Raw genomic sequence first — 18,629 nt, 5'->3', positions numbered from 1 at the left:
AGATGTTAAAGTAACAACTTCGTAAGGTCGTTTCCCTAAAGAAAGTAAGTGATTTGTTCAAATCTCTTAACTGTTTTAGCGAAAAGATGAAATAGTATGATTCGATCAAATCCCTTAACTGTTTTAGCGAAAAGACGAAATAGTATGATTTGATCAAATCCCTTAACTGTTTTAGCGAAAAGATGAAATAGTATGATTCGATCAAATCCCTTAACTGTTTTAGTGTAAAGATGAAATAATATAGTTTAGATATTGAAAGTATTTATTTAGTAAATCATGCGTTATTAAAAGTAGAATAGGTAATACAACAACACTCATAGAAATATAACTTATTTTAAATTACTAAAAATGTTTAAAATTTCATTAAAAATATCTTTTTGTGTTTTAAAATATCAGCTTAGGTATCTATTTCTTTTGCTAATTACTATCGAATAAATAATTTATTTTTCTACGACTATTGTTGTATTACCTACTCTACGTTTAATAACGCATGATTTTCTAAATTAATACTTTTAATATCTAAACAATATTATTTCATCTTTTCACTAAAACCGTCAAGGGCTTCGTTCGAATCACATACTTTATTTAGGGAAATGACCTTACGAAGTTGTTATTTTAACATCTCCCGTGAATTGATCATCTACCTTAGGGATTTCATCAAATCTTTATTTTTATCATTTCCCTGCGACATATATATCGGTAGCAAGTTATTACTAGACTGTGGATATTTATATGTGTATATTCGATACGGGCCCGAAGCAACCCCTAATGTCAGTAATCATTCTATAAACACCCCCTGTGGTTCAAACAGTTCCGAAAGAAAGGGAAAAAATGGCAGCAAGCACGAGACATTAGTACGAAAATACGCTAGGATAAAACGAACGAAGGTTTTATTGCTTCCCGGAGCACTCTACCCGAGAGACCGGAAGTTTACCTTCGCCCTCCCTCCCCTCCCCCCCTCCTGCTACCGGCACCTGCGTTTCCCCTCCCAAAATAAACGGTGTTCCACGTCGCGTTACTTATGCAAGCGGTGGACACCAAATAGCTTCGAAAAGTTTCGATCTCTCGGCGGGGTTAAATCGTATTTCGCGTTTCAGCTGCTCGAAAATTGTGACGTTTTCCAGACCCTCGTTTCTGAGTTTCACGCTTGACAGTTTTAAATGGGGTCCGCGATGGAATTCTAAATCGTATTAAACCGCGACGCGGCACTTTCCTCCGCCATATTTTGTGTACGTAACAATCAGATTCAGGTCCGTTATTCAAAAAACATTACTCGCCCTACCGAGACGCGTGTTACGTTGTAATTATTCTCACTTATCGCGTATATCACCTACCACCCCTAGTTCATTATCGTGGCGATTTAAACGCGAACAATTTTACGTATTTACGTTACATTGTAGAACGATATTTATATTATGTTAAATGCGACCTTGTAATTATTTACGTGTGGTCTGGTGGAAAAATGTGCAAGTATTGATAACGGAGGCATAAGTTATATCGAGGAAAGGACACGAAGTGACAGGCAATATTTTCTAAAATATTTATTAGTCGACTCTTGTTTATTACTAATTGATTTCTGATATTAATAATTAGCTTTCGATATTATTAAACAATTTTTGACATTCCTCCATACTTTTTGATATCGTTAACTAGGAATCTTAATTTCTAATTTAGTTATTCCATTTTAAAGACTTGATATTGTCTTACAGACGCCTGGTTACTTTAATGCCTTTAATGTCTAATAATTTTCATAATTAATGTGCAAGCGAACTAATAATATACTACGTCGATTGAAGTAGATCGTCGAGTAATATTGTCCCAAATACAAGTACTTGGCACAATTACGAACGGAATTGAATTAATTTCACGACCGTTACATCTCCCAGACAACGTGCAGATATGATAGCGTTTCAATGATTAAAGATCCGTTCGGCGAATGTTCATGGGGTTGCTTTTTATTGCTAAAAATATCTAAAAGTCTCGTGCGTCGAGCACTCTTTATCGCCGTTTCAAGGTAATCCGAATAAAGCAACCGCGCAGACTAATTAATTTAGAATTTGTGGAGTTTTCGCTGTTTTATGCCCTATGGAGAAGCCAAGTGGGCCCTCACTTCACGTATTACAATATTTGCCGTCTCCAACGACTGTTTGGTCAGCGCCTACCCTGTACAGTTGCGTCGTATTTCCTGCTATTCTAAGGGGTTAGGTCTAGTAAGCGGCGTGAAAAATAGGTATTTTCAAAATAATTTCTTGTTTACAGTAGTTTCATATATTTTATAAAACAAACAACACTATGCTGTTATACAATGTTTTAACTTTATTCTTGATTTCTTCAAGATAAAATATTAACGAACCCTAACATACTTGGGATTAATATTTACGAAAGCTTTGTTTTCGAGTTCACCCTGACTTAAACCACGAACTTGAACAACATTCCGTGTGTTGCATTTACTTTTCGATCCACTCAATGGTCCTGTACATACCCTGTAGACACATATATCTACAGGATGTTCAAAAAAAAGCATTCAATATTTATATGGTGTATAGGGCACATTGTACCGAGTAAAAAAGTTTTAATAAACATAGGTCCAATGGTCAACCGTTTCTGAGATATAAACATTTTTGTTTGCTAGTATCACGATTGACTTACTACTGGGTTTTCGATATTTATAGAAGATTTTTCACGTGTCCACCGCTCATTTCTGTACACGAAATTGAAAAAAATGAAATTGACGAAATTGTCGGCACTCGAATGGGGAAACATTCAGAACGGAATTTATAAACACTGACATAAACATCGCATGCGATGGAAGCAAGTAAGTCAATCATGATACTAGCAAACAAAAATGTTTATATCTCAGAAACGGTTCACCTTTGGACCTGTGTTTGCTAAAGCTTTTTTACTCGGTACAGTGTGCCCTATACACCATATAAATATTGAATGCTTTCTTTTGAACACCCTGTATATCTACCACTGTCAGAAAATTTTGTTAAAAATGAAAAATATTAACGAACTTCTACGAACGCCATGTTTTTTTTCCATTCATCCTGAATTAAACCACAAACTCGAATAACCTACATTTCCCCGCCTATACTCCACTCAACATGCCAAATTTACTTTTCAATCCCCAGAAGTATCGACACGCATTCGAGGATCGTCTTGTATGTATATAACTATTCAAAAATGCAAGCGGGTAAAACGCGTCCGCTGGCGGGACATTAATTTACCATTACGTCAAGGTAATCAAGTTAAATTTTCACAATGGCAAACGAATTTCATCCCGGTGGTACTCGGTGCTACCATCAATTTTGCAGCTGCGCGTGACGTTTACAATTCGTCTAGATTAATCGTTCTGAAAGTTCTCAGAATTTCAGCGTTTCGCGCGTCACTGGCTCGTGCAATGGCATAGTTGGGCTTCCCGCGTTCATCCATGCGTATCCCTCGAAACCTTTTCTATTCTCGACGGGATATATTTCGAGCCAAAAGGAAAAAAAAAAATCTGCTACACGATGCTATAGGCTACAGTTCGTTGCTCGAATCTATGTCAAAGTATTGCACTCGATTAACCAGGCTTCGATTGTATGGATTCTCAATTATCAAATGCATCGCGAGGCAGTGCGCTTGTAATTATTCATACCGCAGTGAGTTCTGTCTGTGGCTGGTCGTACGATTATTCTTTGATTTCGGGAAATTATAGTAAAAAATTGAATGGTTTTGTTTTTTCCACCAAAGAAATGTAATACGAGGTACGCTTAAAGTTGTAACTTAAAAGCGAGCCTAACAGAAAACTTTCAACCCTTTAGCATAAAGTCGCTTACGCCAGTGTTTAAGACAGAAGTGTTTAAGACAGAAGATCTAAGAGAAAGTACTAATATGAGTGTATAAGTAATTATGTAGCCATTTCAATACTGTAATTGAAGCAAAAATTCTTGTAAATAATTTCAGTAACGTGAAATTTTTATATTTCGCTACCGAAAATCCTATGATTCGTGTTTAAATTTAAATAGAAATTTTCTATTATTCATAGAAAAATACAACATTGCGAAAGTACAGGGTATTGTTATATAACACCGATTCCTCGATTATTAATATCGTTCCAAAAGCTTGCGATAACAAACCACAGGTGCAGGATTAACGTAATAAATAAATTACGTACGCTTGGCAAAGGGGCGTGTATAAAATAATAATTTCGTGATTTAATATCATTTCAATAATTTCGTCCCAGTTTTCGATTGTGCAATTTCCATTGGTCTCGGTTAAATCCATCATTAAATTTTCGCATTCATAAAGTCAAAGCAGATCATTTCTGTCCCGCTTCTGAAATTATTACGATGCTAAATGAAGCTTCTTAGAACTTGTTTGGAATTTAAAGTATATCAAGAGGTGATTACAAACAGATAGATAATTCATTCCTTGTTATTTTTACGTAAGGAAGATCTATTACTTACTTCATATCATTTACAAATTATATTGTATTAGGTGGACTGGAAAGTAATGTCGTTTTTGCAATTTTAAATACTTGTCTATCACTCATCAGGTCATTCATTTTTATCGATCTGGCATTGAAAATTTGCACACTAGATAACAAGAGGCTGTTGATAACGAGGGCAATTACATAATTAATTAAAAATAGAAATTTATCAAAAATTTGTTTGGATTTAATGTAAAAGAAACGACATTACTTTCAAGTCTACCTAATATGTATTACATGCCTCTGAAACAAAAACGACTAAAGCTGGCTATAAATTTATAAATTCTGCAGCTTAGTACTCCTTCTGTGCTCTAACTCATTCTGTTGACTTTTTACTCTCGTTCCTACCTTCCGCATCTTTCTTCTCTTTCCTCGTCCAAGAGGATTATTATATTGTCTAATCATAAAACATGGAGACACAAAAATTAAAGACACTTTCGGCGAAGGAAGACACAAGTTCGAATACCCAGAATTTAAATCCGAGCTCGCAGTATTAGATAAGTATCGAGAACTAATAAGGAGACGACGACGAGAAAATTAATTGAAAATACGAATTCTATAAACTGAACACGTAATTCCATTCTCGTTGCTACACGTAGACAAAAGTGTAACATGGATAATTAATGAGGCGTTCGGGTAATGCGGACCGGATTCTAAGCAATTTTCTGTGCCCTAAATAGTGACTAATAATTGATTTACGGCCGACCCAGCAGATGCATTACGTTTACAGAATGAGCCACTGTATCACTATACATGTTCTAGAAACTCTCGAATGAACAATAATGTGAGGAGAAACAACTAAATCCGTCTCCAATGCGTTGAAATAGAATTTCAGCTGTTTCATTCGCTCGTTAATATTTTCAAATTATCAACAATCTTCGTGTATTTACACCGTTACGTTTATACTATTATTTCTACACAGTTGTTAGTATTAAAAATAGTTTCACGTCACATCTCATTCAGAGATATAAATAAATTGTCAAACTTTTGTAAAAGTCATCTATAATCGATGCAACGTACAATGGAATTTGTAACGTGAACGTTTGTTTACAGGATTCGATGCAATTGAATTTCAATTTTTATACGATTCAACATTCAATGAATAATAAAAATATTGTGTTTAATTGTTGGATGGCAGCTCAAGCATTTTCCTTTTGGGAGCTTGTTACAGACAACTCTTGGAGATGATATGAGACCAAGATGGACGCCTAGATTCTAAAAACTTTTGAGAAATTCAGTAAATAAAGGGTCAAACGAACGTAAATATGGCATAAGCGGACCGGATATTTGCAGTTATGATAGGCAAACTTCAAATTCCGGAAACCCCGCCGGTTGGATGCACATGGGCACACAAGGTATGTACGTAGATGTACGTTTCCAGCGTGGCAGCGGAAAAGGCCAAGGGACACAGGTTCTCTCTTCGATCAATAGCTCGAGGAAGGACCTTGGATGTGCGACCGGCGAACACCGGTGTCTGGGCATCGATCTTCGCGTGTGCCCCTTATACGAATATGCCCTTACTTTCTCTGTATTCTTCCGACTGTCCTCTCCTTACAGCGTATTAGTTCCCCTGGTTTCTATATTTCTTATCGACGACCCCGATGTCGACTCTTGTCTCTGCTCGCGCAGCAGGGCTGCTGCTAACGGCTGTCGACGTATCGATAACTCGCGAATCAGTTAATTATAACTATATGATACGACTAAGAACTAGTTTGCTGTCTATCGAATTGAACCGTAACCTACTGGAATGGAGGCTTATAATTGTCCACCATTATGTGCCATTATATTCCTCAAGAGGTTAAGGATGTATCAGTCGAGAAATGGTCGATTCAAAATACAGACCAAGCGCGAATATAATTTTTCGAATATTCATGGAAGAAGTTGTTTTTTTTTTTGGTTGACAAAATCTATTTTCTTTTTTAAATACATCTAATGCAAGATTTCTAATGAATCGATTACAAATAAATTTCAAATTGTGCAAAAGAATCCCTACTTCTAAGCCATGCTTCTGAATCCTTCCCTGATACACGACTAATCTCCTTTCTGTTTAATATAATAATGAATTTTATTATCAAGGCTACTATCGGATTAAAATACTAATGAATTAATTATAAATAAATATTATTCAACCCTCTATCAAGCGAGACTTCCAGGTCCCTTCCTGATACAGGAGTAATCTCCTATCTAATTAATATGAACATGAACTTTATAATCAAAACTCCTATACGATCAAAATACTATTGGATTAATTGTAAATAAATTTTAAACTGTATAAAAGAATCCCCTCCATCAAGCGAGGCTTCCAGATCCTCTCCCGATACATGACTAATCCCTTTCTATCCTAAAGGATGATGCAGCGTGCGCCAAAACGTGCAAATGAAATATCTTTATTTGACAACCGTGACAACCTTGTCACGATTCATCATCGGGCCAGGACTTCGCTGAAATCGTTCAATCTTCTCCGCCTCGAGCGCGAGAATTATTCTATTCTCGAATTATGTCCACGCGGCGCGGGCGAACAGTGCCTGGTTTAATCTCGGTCTACGATCGTGTCGCAACGTTTTATCGTCCTTCCTACCATCGTAAATGGTGTCCATTCTCTCTCCTCTTCCTCCCTTTCCAAATCCATTCGCGCCTGTCATACCGACGCCCCGTCATTTCGCTGCCAACTACGCCGCGCGCCGATCGCACGCGAACAGAGGGCTAGGCATCGGACTCACCGGTCTCTTCGCCATTTTCTTTTTCATGGAAACGCGAAAATCGATTATCGTTGCTTTGTCGATCCTCCCACCGATCAAACGCTTATCGACAACCGGTGTACAACCGGATTATAATTGTTTAGACCCTTGGTTTATAAATACTGTAAAGATCTCTAAAATTAAATTTTAAGATTTAATGCATTTTAAAGTTTCCGATTATTATACAAACGGTTTTCAAGAAAGTAATATTTCCGAACATGAAAAGTTGAGAAAAAGTAACCGTGAGATAGTTTTCTATATTTTCATATGTATTGATTGGATGCAATTAAAACTTAATGTCTCCGACATAATTAAGCATTTATGATACGTACAATATCATTCAGTGTTCGATTAAACACGAGTAACCATTACGGTTCAGAATAAGTGTTCATTCGAGACATTAATCGTGAGAAATTTGTCGATATTTTAATATCTATTGATTGGGGCAACTAAATATTAATTTCTGATGATAGTTACATTAATTAGTAACAATAATTGTTTAAACAATGATCGAGAATATAACTTTTCTGTAATATTAATGTTTCACGAATTATTTTCTCGATGGATCCAACTATCGATTCTCCTTCGAATTCTCACCTTTATACCCAGCATATTTAAATCAATAGTTGAATTATGTAAAAAAGAGCTGATGAAATACCAAGGAGCGTAAATTTATTACACCGTTGATAAATTTAAGCACTAGTAAAGCACCACGACATTTTTCATCTACACAATATCGGCGATTAAAGATAATTACGGTAATAAACGCATCGAAGTCGCGAAAACACGCGACTAATTGTAAGTACGCATCGGTGAAGTTTCCCGTGAATAACGTCGGGCAGTGCTACAATTAAAAATAAACGCCGCGAGACAATTCAATTTTACCCGATTATCGGGAGCGGTGTAGTTAATAGAATTGCCGCAAGATTAAAGTGTCTCCCGCTACACGGGAGACTAATGAAAAATCGGTTCGTTATCGAATATTGCGATACCAAGGATTACCGAACGTAGAAAAATCAAATAATTCAATTAACGCGGTTTCGGCTCAACGTGCTCACAATTAGATCGAAAGTGGACGTGTTCCGCGAACATTTATACTCGTTGTTAATTGAATTATACCTTCTATAAGAATAATATTAATCCATTCGTTAACTATCAAAATATACTATAATAAATATGTTATCAAAATTAGGCCCGGTTACTTTGTCTAAAATTCATTTGTTAACTTTCTTAATTCAGAACTGAGAAAGATACTGTCCATAAACTTTTGAACTTTGTTACACGATTACTGAGACTCTATTTATAAAAGATAATATTCTTCACTCGACCTCGGTCACTATTAATAATACCCTTTCGTTTGGAAAGTTTTCGAACGGGCGCGAAGCGAGCGTGAAACGAGTCTTCGGGTGGTTCCCGAAGAGTCACCACGAGGATAGCCGAATCATGAATTTATAAAACGTGGCCATGGGCCGATCGAATACTTACCTCTGTGACTCCCGGTGATCTTGTCCCGCAGGATGTTTATCTGATGCACTCGACCGAACTCTTCGAACAGCTTCCTCAGGTCATTTTCATCCATGTCGTGTGGCACCTGGCCAACGAACATTTTTATGTTGTCGGGATCTGGCTGCTCGACACTGTTGTTGTTCATTATACTGCAACAAACAGTAAATATTTTATGAAAATTCGGCTCATCTGGAAGATTATTGCAACAAGAATGTACGACGAGAAGCATTCCTAGATGGAATTACGACTTTATATTTAGATTAATATCTTCGAATTTCTCTGAATTTAATATAACATACTATAAGATGGATGAAATTTAAAGATGATAGAGATAAATGACATTTATTACATATTCTACAGGTGACTCACTTTTTGCACGAGAAAGAAACTCGTTAATAATTTTTTTTTTTTTTTTTGAAAGAATTTTGAACATGACCCAGTATTTGTAGTCGGAATGTTATTAAATTGCTTGTAATATAAACTGTATTAGTTTGGTCTTCGCGTATTCACACTAGCCGGCTTCCTTTGCTAAATAAACTATTATTAAACGTCATCATTGTCAGGGATCCAACACCAGACTGCCTCGCTATAGTGGTGACAACTGTTAAAGTCACCACCTTTTGCTTTTGACCTCGATTGGCCCTTTGTCTGTCTTTTGTTGGCTCTCGCATGTTCTCGTCGACTATGTCGCCGCATACTTTGCCGAACGTCGTCGATCGCTTTCACTATCACATGTGTACGTAGTTTATTTTAATACTTTTTTATTATATTTCTAACGTACTGGCTCTGACGTTTTATATTAGGTTGTCCCAAAAGTTTCTTTCGTAATTTGCACTCAATTCTTTTGTGTGGCAGTGTTTATATAAATAGACAATCTAATTTCTTAGATGTTGATGTTGTAACAGTAATGGAGCAAAATGAATCGTACGCAATTCAATAATGTAACATTAGACATAAAATATTGTGTATGTATTACTTATTAATAAAACGAAAGAAACTTTTTGGACAACCTAATACTTATGGTACCGTATTCGGAACACATGGTATACGGATTGTTAGTAAAAATATAGAACACTTCTTGAAGATGAATACCTAGTGCTAATACGAATCAAATAGTCCTTTACCATTGTCCAATCCGAGACTTCGTTACGGAGATACGGCCAATTGAAGTTTTCCCGCGTGCTCCGACCACGTGGAGGTGCACGCGAGCGTATAGTCACGTGCGGGAGCGCGCGAGCGCATGATCACGTGCGAGAGCGCATGATCACGTGCGAGAGCGCGCGAGCGCAGCCGCTCGGTCAACGACCTTTGAGTACGAATGGCTCGAGAGTGAACTTCAGTTCCATATATCTCAGTAACGAACGATCCAATCGGAAAATGATAAAGGACTATTTGATTTCTTTTCACACGAACAATTGATCCTCATATGTCTTATATTTTTGTTACTACTTTTTACAATTAAATTATATCTTTTTACCAGATTCACGGCAACTTTCTTAATTTTGTTGTAGCCACAGTAATTGACACGAACTTTTAAAATGCGGTACGTTTATTTATACACGTGTATACAATATTCTGCTCAATGTACAACCGTCTTGCTCAATTTGTTTCCAAGTTAAGTATAATATTTTGCGCCACGGAATGTAATCGGAATGTAAACGCGATTACGTAGACCGCCTGGTGGCGGTCTGAACTAATGAAAATTGATTTTGTTTTATTCATTAACGGTTTGGTAATCATCACTTGAAAAAGGAAGAAAAAATATTTTTAAAAAATTGAGAAAATGGCGAGACTTTAAACTTACTTCAATTTTTTTGACACAATTTGTACTCCTGGTAGCCAGAAAAACAGTAATTTACAGGTGTGCTCAGATTTCAAATCAGAATATGCAGAATATTGGAATATGTATGTATATGTTTTGTTACCAATATTTATGTTACATCTTCCTTTCAATAAAAAAAGGAGTCAGTGTCTTTTCAAGCGCAGTATTGCAATTGTATCCTTGGGGTGTTTTTCTCATTCGAACTGGAAACATTATTTTGGAAATATAATCGCTACGCTCTCGTAATCGCCCATTTCACTGTTCTTTTATTTAACGATATTATGGATATTACACGCGCAACGAGCGTCCTTTGGAAAGCATAATACGTACTTATGAAGTTGCCGGATTAACAAACATTTTCATTCAGTGAAGTGCACTCGAAATTGGTTTGTACGGTATTTATATTATGAGCTCTATACTTCACCATATAGAGCTCATTACCAAAGCGATAAAAACACTTAAGCTTTAAGCGTTCGATTCGAGCGCACGAACGTAAAATGAAAAAAAAAAAGACGAGAAAATTATCAGACTCGCACCACGTTTCGTATAACGAGCTTGAAACGTTTCCAATTATTTCGTTTGATTTGAGAGTATCCAATTACTTCGGATAGCATTTTACAAATGATGTATTCTCAAAGATTTTTTAAGTAAGTCTACAATACTTTATAAATTGCTTCATATAGAGACAATAATGTTTTGTTTAACAAGATGAATTCTTGATTTATTCTCAATTATAGACTGTTGAATTTATTAACATCTCGTGTTTAGACTCTACTGATTCTCATCCTTTAATATTGTCTACAATAAACAGTTTATTTCTCTATTCCCAATACTGTTCTCGACACAATAACACAACAAATTTGCAAGAAACGTTTATTGTTCCACTAAAAAGGTTTTCCCCATTCAGTTAGCCACATGTCACTCAAATTCATAGTTTGATTATCGTAAATTTAATTACGCTGATTTCGCAATGCACAGTTTCCGTGACAAACCAAGGTACCATCGAGATAGTCGGTTATATAAAGCGTATATTCCACTTACTCCGATCGTAATCAAATTGACCCCGCCCTATCGGTTATGTAACAAGTACTCCACCCCACCAGCCGAGGGGTTCCATCGAATTTTACGCACGGTGGTCGCATTCTCTAGACCAGGACACGACTGTTCCCTCGCGCTTCAACGGGGGCGTCGCCAAAGACTGTACGTTTAATTACCCCTGTGAACACATTTAACCGTGGACCCCTCATATGCAGACGCTTTTAAAACTTATGCGCTACTTTCGTCGACAGGCGGCAACCTCGTTCGGATTACACGCGTTTGAAATTGAAGGCGGTTCCTAGGAACCCTCGATCTCATCCAAACGGATTATCTTGTCGCTCGTCTGTCGACGATCCTCATAATTTTCTGCTTGGCGTATCGTAGCAACTTCGTTCGAGTTTACCACTGGTCGCGAAACCACGACGTGCCATACGGGAACGAATCTAGTTTTTGACGTTCGTGGACGTTTCGAGCTACCAAGTACGTGGAAAACGAATGAAACTGAAGATTTTCGCGAAATGTTTCCTTTTAAATATGGTCAAAACTTGACGAGTAGATTGGCAGCTATTAGAATGGCAAGTAGGTTGAGAGATAAATTAACAGATACATTAACAGATAAATTGGACAGATAGAGTAACAAGAAAATTAACAAGTAGATTCATATTCAGATTGACAAATAGATTGTTAAATAGATTAATATGTAGATCGACAAGTAGCTTGATAAGTACAATAGCAGATAAGTCGATAGGCAGATTGACGAGTAAAATAGGAGACACATCGACAAGTAGATGCAAGTGAATCCACCCTGTCCATATTACCTTCAACGCGTTCGACGTACGACTTTACACTCCACTGCATGCATTACTTCTCACAGCAACTATCCATCATGAATAATTCCGTTCCTCTAATTTTTCTTTGCATTGTGAAAACTAGACTATGCCCGTGTTACCTCGAGATCCCTTACACGACGTGTTAGTACGAGAAGCATCAAAGAAAGCGATCCTCACCTAATATTCCCAGCACCTTCGCATCACCCGGCTAATCGGCCGACGAGTTATACTTACCGTCGAGTGGTGACTACTCGTGCGAACGGAAAGCATTAACGTTTTACGCCACAAAGACGCGCCAGTTTGTTGCAGCGTAAAATCGTGCCTGCATAAAGTTCGTCGTTAAAATAGTGAACCGGTGTACCGGTTTGACGCCCGCAAACTCTTTCGGAACACCGTCTACCGCCCCCGCCCCCCTTCAGGTCGGACTTTCTTGTCCCGTTACCAGCCCGACTATAAATCTCCGAACTTTAAAAGTCATCGTCGGTCGCGCGGCATGCAACGGCAGAGGCAAAAGTTCTTCGGCAACTGTGGCCGCTGTGCCATTGCGTTGCAACGTTAAGTGCATAATAATTAATGAGATAAAGTTGGAACGGTACGGCGTTGATAATTTTGTTTCATACTTGTGTCCATTATCAGCCATCGTCTGGTATAATGGCCGCAATACCGCGACACCCAAGCGTCAGTAATTTTATGTTTTTGGCGGTTTATCGTCGGTCTCGGTGTTTCCTGTAGCTACCATTCGATCGATGGCGAGCGTAATTAACAATTTATCCCTTAAACATTCTGACTCTGCGATTTTAAAGGGGAACGCTGGGTTTCGTGACGAGAATAAAAAGGCCGACGATTTGGAAATATTTGTCGATGACGATACGAAATGGCTTAGTTAAGATTTCATAGTTAAATGAGTTTGCTATTCATCGTACGAAAATGTTCAACCATCGATGAAGTGTAATCGTGCACGTACTACGCGATTGGAAGGTTCTAGTCGTACGGTGGAATGAATTTCTTTGATCGTAATGGTTGGAACTGAATTGAATTGAAATTTTAAGAAGCTGATTTGATGATGTTACAGTCAGTGATGTTCGATTCGGCGCACTTTCGGTGTACTTTCTCTTTTTTAAGTGTTATTATTTAACAAGTATTAATCCCATATACCCTAATAATTTTTTACTTAACATTCACTTCTATTTCCAACTGCAAGATTGAATTTTATCCATTACAATTACAAAACTAAAGGTAACGTTCATATCTGTTTAGTTTCGTCGTGGTAATGAGTATACCAATTGCTATTAGTTTCTTCTCGGAAAACATAATAAAATTAAAAGCAGAGAGACACGTAGTGTTTTATTCGTTATTCTTTTTCTCGTGGTATGAGTGTGAAAATGTGCATTGTTAACTGTATCGACCGAAACATCTGAGGTACGGAAAAAAAAAGACAGTCACCTACTGATTAACCTATTTCCACTGTTAAAACATGTGTGTATTCATTTTTAAGTAATCGAATTTTTTTCTTTCATATTCATTAACAGATTTGATGTGAATTTTAATTATAAAACACAAAGTATATAACATATAGCTAAGATATTCAACACACTGTACTTTATATGTAAATATTTCGTCACCCTCTAGATTAATATATTTTATATTAATATAACTTAATGGCCATAATGTGAAGCAAAACTCCTCCAAATATCATTAAAATATCTCCAGTAGAACTAAAGTTACAGATTTTTGATCGCCGAGAGCCGTTTTGTACCACTGTGCGGCGAAGAATATGTTTGTACTTCTTTTATATTATTATAAATTATATTCTCCGTGCATTTAGTTAGTCGAATTTCGTTCATAACCAGTACTGCGACGTATTCGTATCGTTTTATCAGTAGAATGATCTGTCTTCTTGCTGAATGTATCGTTCAAATTAAACGTAACTTTAAACCAACTTCAACTTTTTACTCCGCATTATGTTGCCGAATACACCCACAGGAGTTGTCCCGATATTTATTTACAGTAAGATTACTCCAGCGATGATCCAACGAATAAACGTACCAATTTTCGAAAAAAACACGAAGTACTTTGGCTGCGGAAACATCGCGAAAATTGCCTAAATACTAGCAAAGAAGAAAATCAGCCCTTAATTTTCGACCCGGCGCGTGTTCATCCCTCTTAACATCCCAGCCCCGTACGATGTAATCGCAGAATAAAGCCAACAACTTTTTTTCTCGTCCCATTAATTGCTCACTACGAACAGCCTTGCGAGCTAGTGAGAATCAACGGTGTGCGTTTCCCGATCGAAATTAATTACCGCTAGAAACGCGAGCGCTAAGGGGGGGCTTTTCATTGAAAAAGAAATTTATCAGCAATTAAACCCGGGCTTAGTAAATCGAGAAGGCTCGCCGTATCGTTCGGCGAGCGGGAAGGCCTAGCGAGAGAGACAGCCTCTCTCCTCCCTCCGATCCGGTATGCGAGACGAAAAAGAATCTCGGAATTTCGCGAAACGATAAGGGAAAGTTAATATTAGCCGGGGAGGTTTAAAACGATTTTCCAGCCGACCGGTTCCTCTCATCTTGATCTATAGAGCATACCACCGGAGGATGGAGTCGAGGAGGAAAGAGCAGCCGTTACAATACTACGTGGCTCCCCTGGGAGACTTCCCCTATAGGCTTGGGTTATGCTCTTTCGAAATCAAAGAGACGGGACTAGGTTAACTAATCGGAGAGTAGGTTAACTAAACAAGACGGATTATGCGAGCGGATCAAGCAGTCAATCCTTCCGCGAAACGTTCCTCCGCTGGATAATCATGGATTAGCATATGACGTTGCTGTACGATACAGATTAATCGTTGGTTACAGAAGGAGTTGTTCTTTCGACTCTTATTTTCCTATGTGTTTAGGGATTTATAATTATCTATACCAGGCCTGCTCAACTCAAATAGTTTCACGGGCCACTCCGATGACGCGTAAGGATACAGCGGGCCGCACTCTAGGTAAAAATATAAGTTAAAAAATAACATTAACTGTTGTATCTGGGATCCGGAGGAACAACGCGTCGTACCCGTTATACCAATAACAGTTTATTAAATATATAACATAAGAAACATTCTCTATCGCTTCTGTTCTCGGCGAGAACAACCGAATTCGCAAAACTCTGACAATCGTGCTCTCGCACCGCATCGCTGCTAGATGGTCCGCCGATTCCTTATAGCGCGACATTCGAACACGCATACATAATATTAACATTAGGTTAAAAAATATAATACATGTACAAAATACCGTTCGACGTCATTGTTCCACTCTCCTCTATTACTAAGAGCAAAAATGTATGGATTGCTTCTTTATTCATTTATTATGTATTCAAATTACAAACGAACGTTACTGATGGTTGCCTATTGAAACCGATTCATTCAGTAACATTCGGCGTTCGTAAATATCAGATATAGAACTGGAGTTCGTAATCGTACTTGTGCGTTATAGCAATGACACGTGCAAATTTTCATTTATTTAATATTTTTTGTACATATACAACGAGAAACAAAAGTTTCAATAGAAATTCAAAATCACGTGACGGGGCGCACAGTCCTAATTATATACTAATAATTAGACTGCGGATCTTTATGTAAAATAAAATCTTGGCGAACGTGCCTACAAAAATTGTACCTGAATAGGAATTTATTTTATTCTGCAAATATTATTACGTGAATTTTACTTTCAATCTTTTTTGTATTCTTGTATATTGTTTACATTTTGTAGGTTCTTGCACATTCAAATGTCCTATAAATGCATAAAGATCCGCAGTCTACTAATAATATTGTAAAGAGATAGAGATTGTTTGTTTGTTTGTATGTAGGATGCAATCCCCGAAACTACTGAATCGGTTTTTAAAATTTTCTATAAAAAATAATAGAAAATCACTGGCGATAATATTGAGTGCGCAGTGCAATCGAGTCACCTATTGCGGAATGCGCCAGAACTTTTAATTTCATGTCATGAATGATATTAATTATATACTCCCGTCCAATAAATATTCGTGTCGACTGTTTCAATTCTTCCTAATAATACATCATTGCAAAAGGGAAGCGTGAGTAATTCTCGTAGAAAGTTCATGGAAAATGTCACAGCGCTGAACAATGTTATTAAAATGAAATTTATTGCTACGCGAATATTAAATTCCTCGTCGAACCATTTAATTAGAGCAGTTAGTGTCTGTAATAGAAAGTGTGCCCTTAAGCAAAACGTTAATTTCAATATGTATTACAGAAGCTATTTACATTATAGAATAATTCTCGAAAATAATTGAGACCTATCGTGCGGAAACAATGTAATTAATCATTGCTGCTGTCCGAGGCTAAAGGAAATAATTATACAATAAAAGTCTCGCAGAATTTTATTGTATAATAATTATAAAACCAAAATTGAATTCGTAATATGAGCCACTTTGTATAAAGGACTCTGAATTTAATTATTCCAAACGGTTTAAATATTAATTATCCGATATGTTTGTTGTCTGTTGTACGTATGAAATAAAATTTAACAAAAAATAAGAAAAATCGCTAAATAAATTCTATAAAGCCTACAGAAAAGTATTTTTATATTCATTCTGAATAGTATTATTAGTAGAAACAGCATTGGAATCGTTCTTTATTTTCTAGACCTCAACAAAAATTCCTAAAGTATGCTGTATTTTTCTGTCATCATGCCAGAAAGATCCCTTAATTAAATTCACTTCTCGATTAACCATTTTTCTTTATTTTATGTTTATGATAATCCAATTTATTACCAAACGAAGGTGTACAACTACTAATCCGATCCATATCGGAAGAAGCGATTCCAGCGATCTTAACATTCGTCTGTGATCGATAAACAATAAATCTAGAGCAACACGTAACGGGAACGTAGTAAATCTCGAGTCGCATTCAAGACGCATAGCGACAACAAATTACGACCTGCACTGATACCGTCACGACAATAATGGCTCGTATACGTTCCTGCCATAGCCAAACGCTCAATTATCAGGCCACAATGGGGATTACGGTACGAATGAATGTACACGCGTCGTGATCCTTATCTAATCGGTAATGGAGAACGTTGCTCCTTCCGCTTTCGATGGCGGCGAGGTCGAAGGTGGAGACACGAAAGATAGAATCCTCGTGCGAAACACAGGCAAAGGTAGGAAATCAAAAGGGAACGGCGGCTTGGCCCAATAGACGAGCTACGTCAAAGGACCGCATTTACGTCTCTATCCGCCAACTTCCTTTTCTATTTGTCAGCTACCTCTCTTTCATCTTTCCTCGGCGAGCCAGTCTCGCGTCGTGGTTTCGTGTTTGTCGCGCGAACCTTTCGGTACGGACGGAAATAGGCCAGCAAACGAAAAATGAAATGCTCCTTACAATTATGCGTTCGCCTTAAGTCCTTGTTGCGTGAGTCGACGAGTTTTGTGAAACTGACGCGACCTTTGATGTTGCCGCGGCGACGACTATCAATGGCCGTAGAATTACACCGTAGAAACTTTATATACGGATATCAAGCTGATCCGAATTATGCGTTAGACACGCTCTTGTTTACATCGATTGTATTAAGTCACTTTAGGTTAGACATTTGAATACGAATAAGGTACATTGAATGCTGCGGCGTGTACAATAAATAACTAAATGGATATTAACCTTTTGCACTCGAGAGGTGACTCTCGGTCACCACTAGGTTTTCTTTAGGTTTCATTTCTTTGTTTTAGAGTTTATATTGCACTAGTGATTAGTCAAATACTCAGGAATTTCCAAAAAATATATATTTGATCGTTCGCCACGCGGTTCGTTGTACAGAGATCATACATACATAATGCGCAAAAAGAAACAGAAGAAGAAACAGGAAAACGCCAGTAAATACTCTAATTTGCACACAGATGGCATGATTGCTATCATTACTACCTTCATACCATCTTACGCGCTTTATTTAAATCTGCTATGGTGATTAGGCTACCTAACACTTTGGAACTCGAAGTGCCAATAAAGTGATTGTCGTTGAAGCAAAGGTGACCTGATTTTTAAATCTCAAATTAGAGATCTCATTCGAGAAGTCAATATAATCTTAGCATTCGTGGCAATAGAATGCTAAGAAAGCATCTCGAGTTGCTGGTAGATACCAGAAAAAAAGGCCTCGAGTGCAAAGGGTTAAACAAAAATTGCATGATTTCAAAGGGGACACATTTCGCGGAGCATATGTTCCTTTTAAAAA

At 37.3% G+C, this 18,629-nt stretch overlaps 1 protein-coding gene across 15 annotated transcripts in view; it reads right to left on the bottom strand.

Annotated features, from left to right (window-relative positions):
* LOC128879107 (CUGBP Elav-like family member 2) overlaps window positions 1–18,629 on the bottom strand; it is a 547,103-nt gene that overhangs the window by 238,477 nt on the left and 289,997 nt on the right. For all 15 annotated transcript variants that reach the window (XM_054127956.1, XM_054127957.1, XM_054127958.1 and 12 more), the window contains one exon: window positions 8,695–8,864. In XM_054127956.1, the coding sequence (XP_053983931.1) occupies window positions 8,695–8,864 (170 nt within the window). The remainder of the gene's footprint in view (window positions 1–8,694; window positions 8,865–18,629) is intronic.

The sequence above is a fragment of the Hylaeus volcanicus genome, chromosome 6, assembly GCF_026283585.1.
Source record: "Hylaeus volcanicus isolate JK05 chromosome 6, UHH_iyHylVolc1.0_haploid, whole genome shotgun sequence".
Lineage (NCBI taxonomy): Eukaryota > Metazoa > Arthropoda > Insecta > Hymenoptera > Colletidae > Hylaeus > Hylaeus volcanicus.
This window is presented reverse-complemented; position numbering and strand designations above follow the sequence as displayed.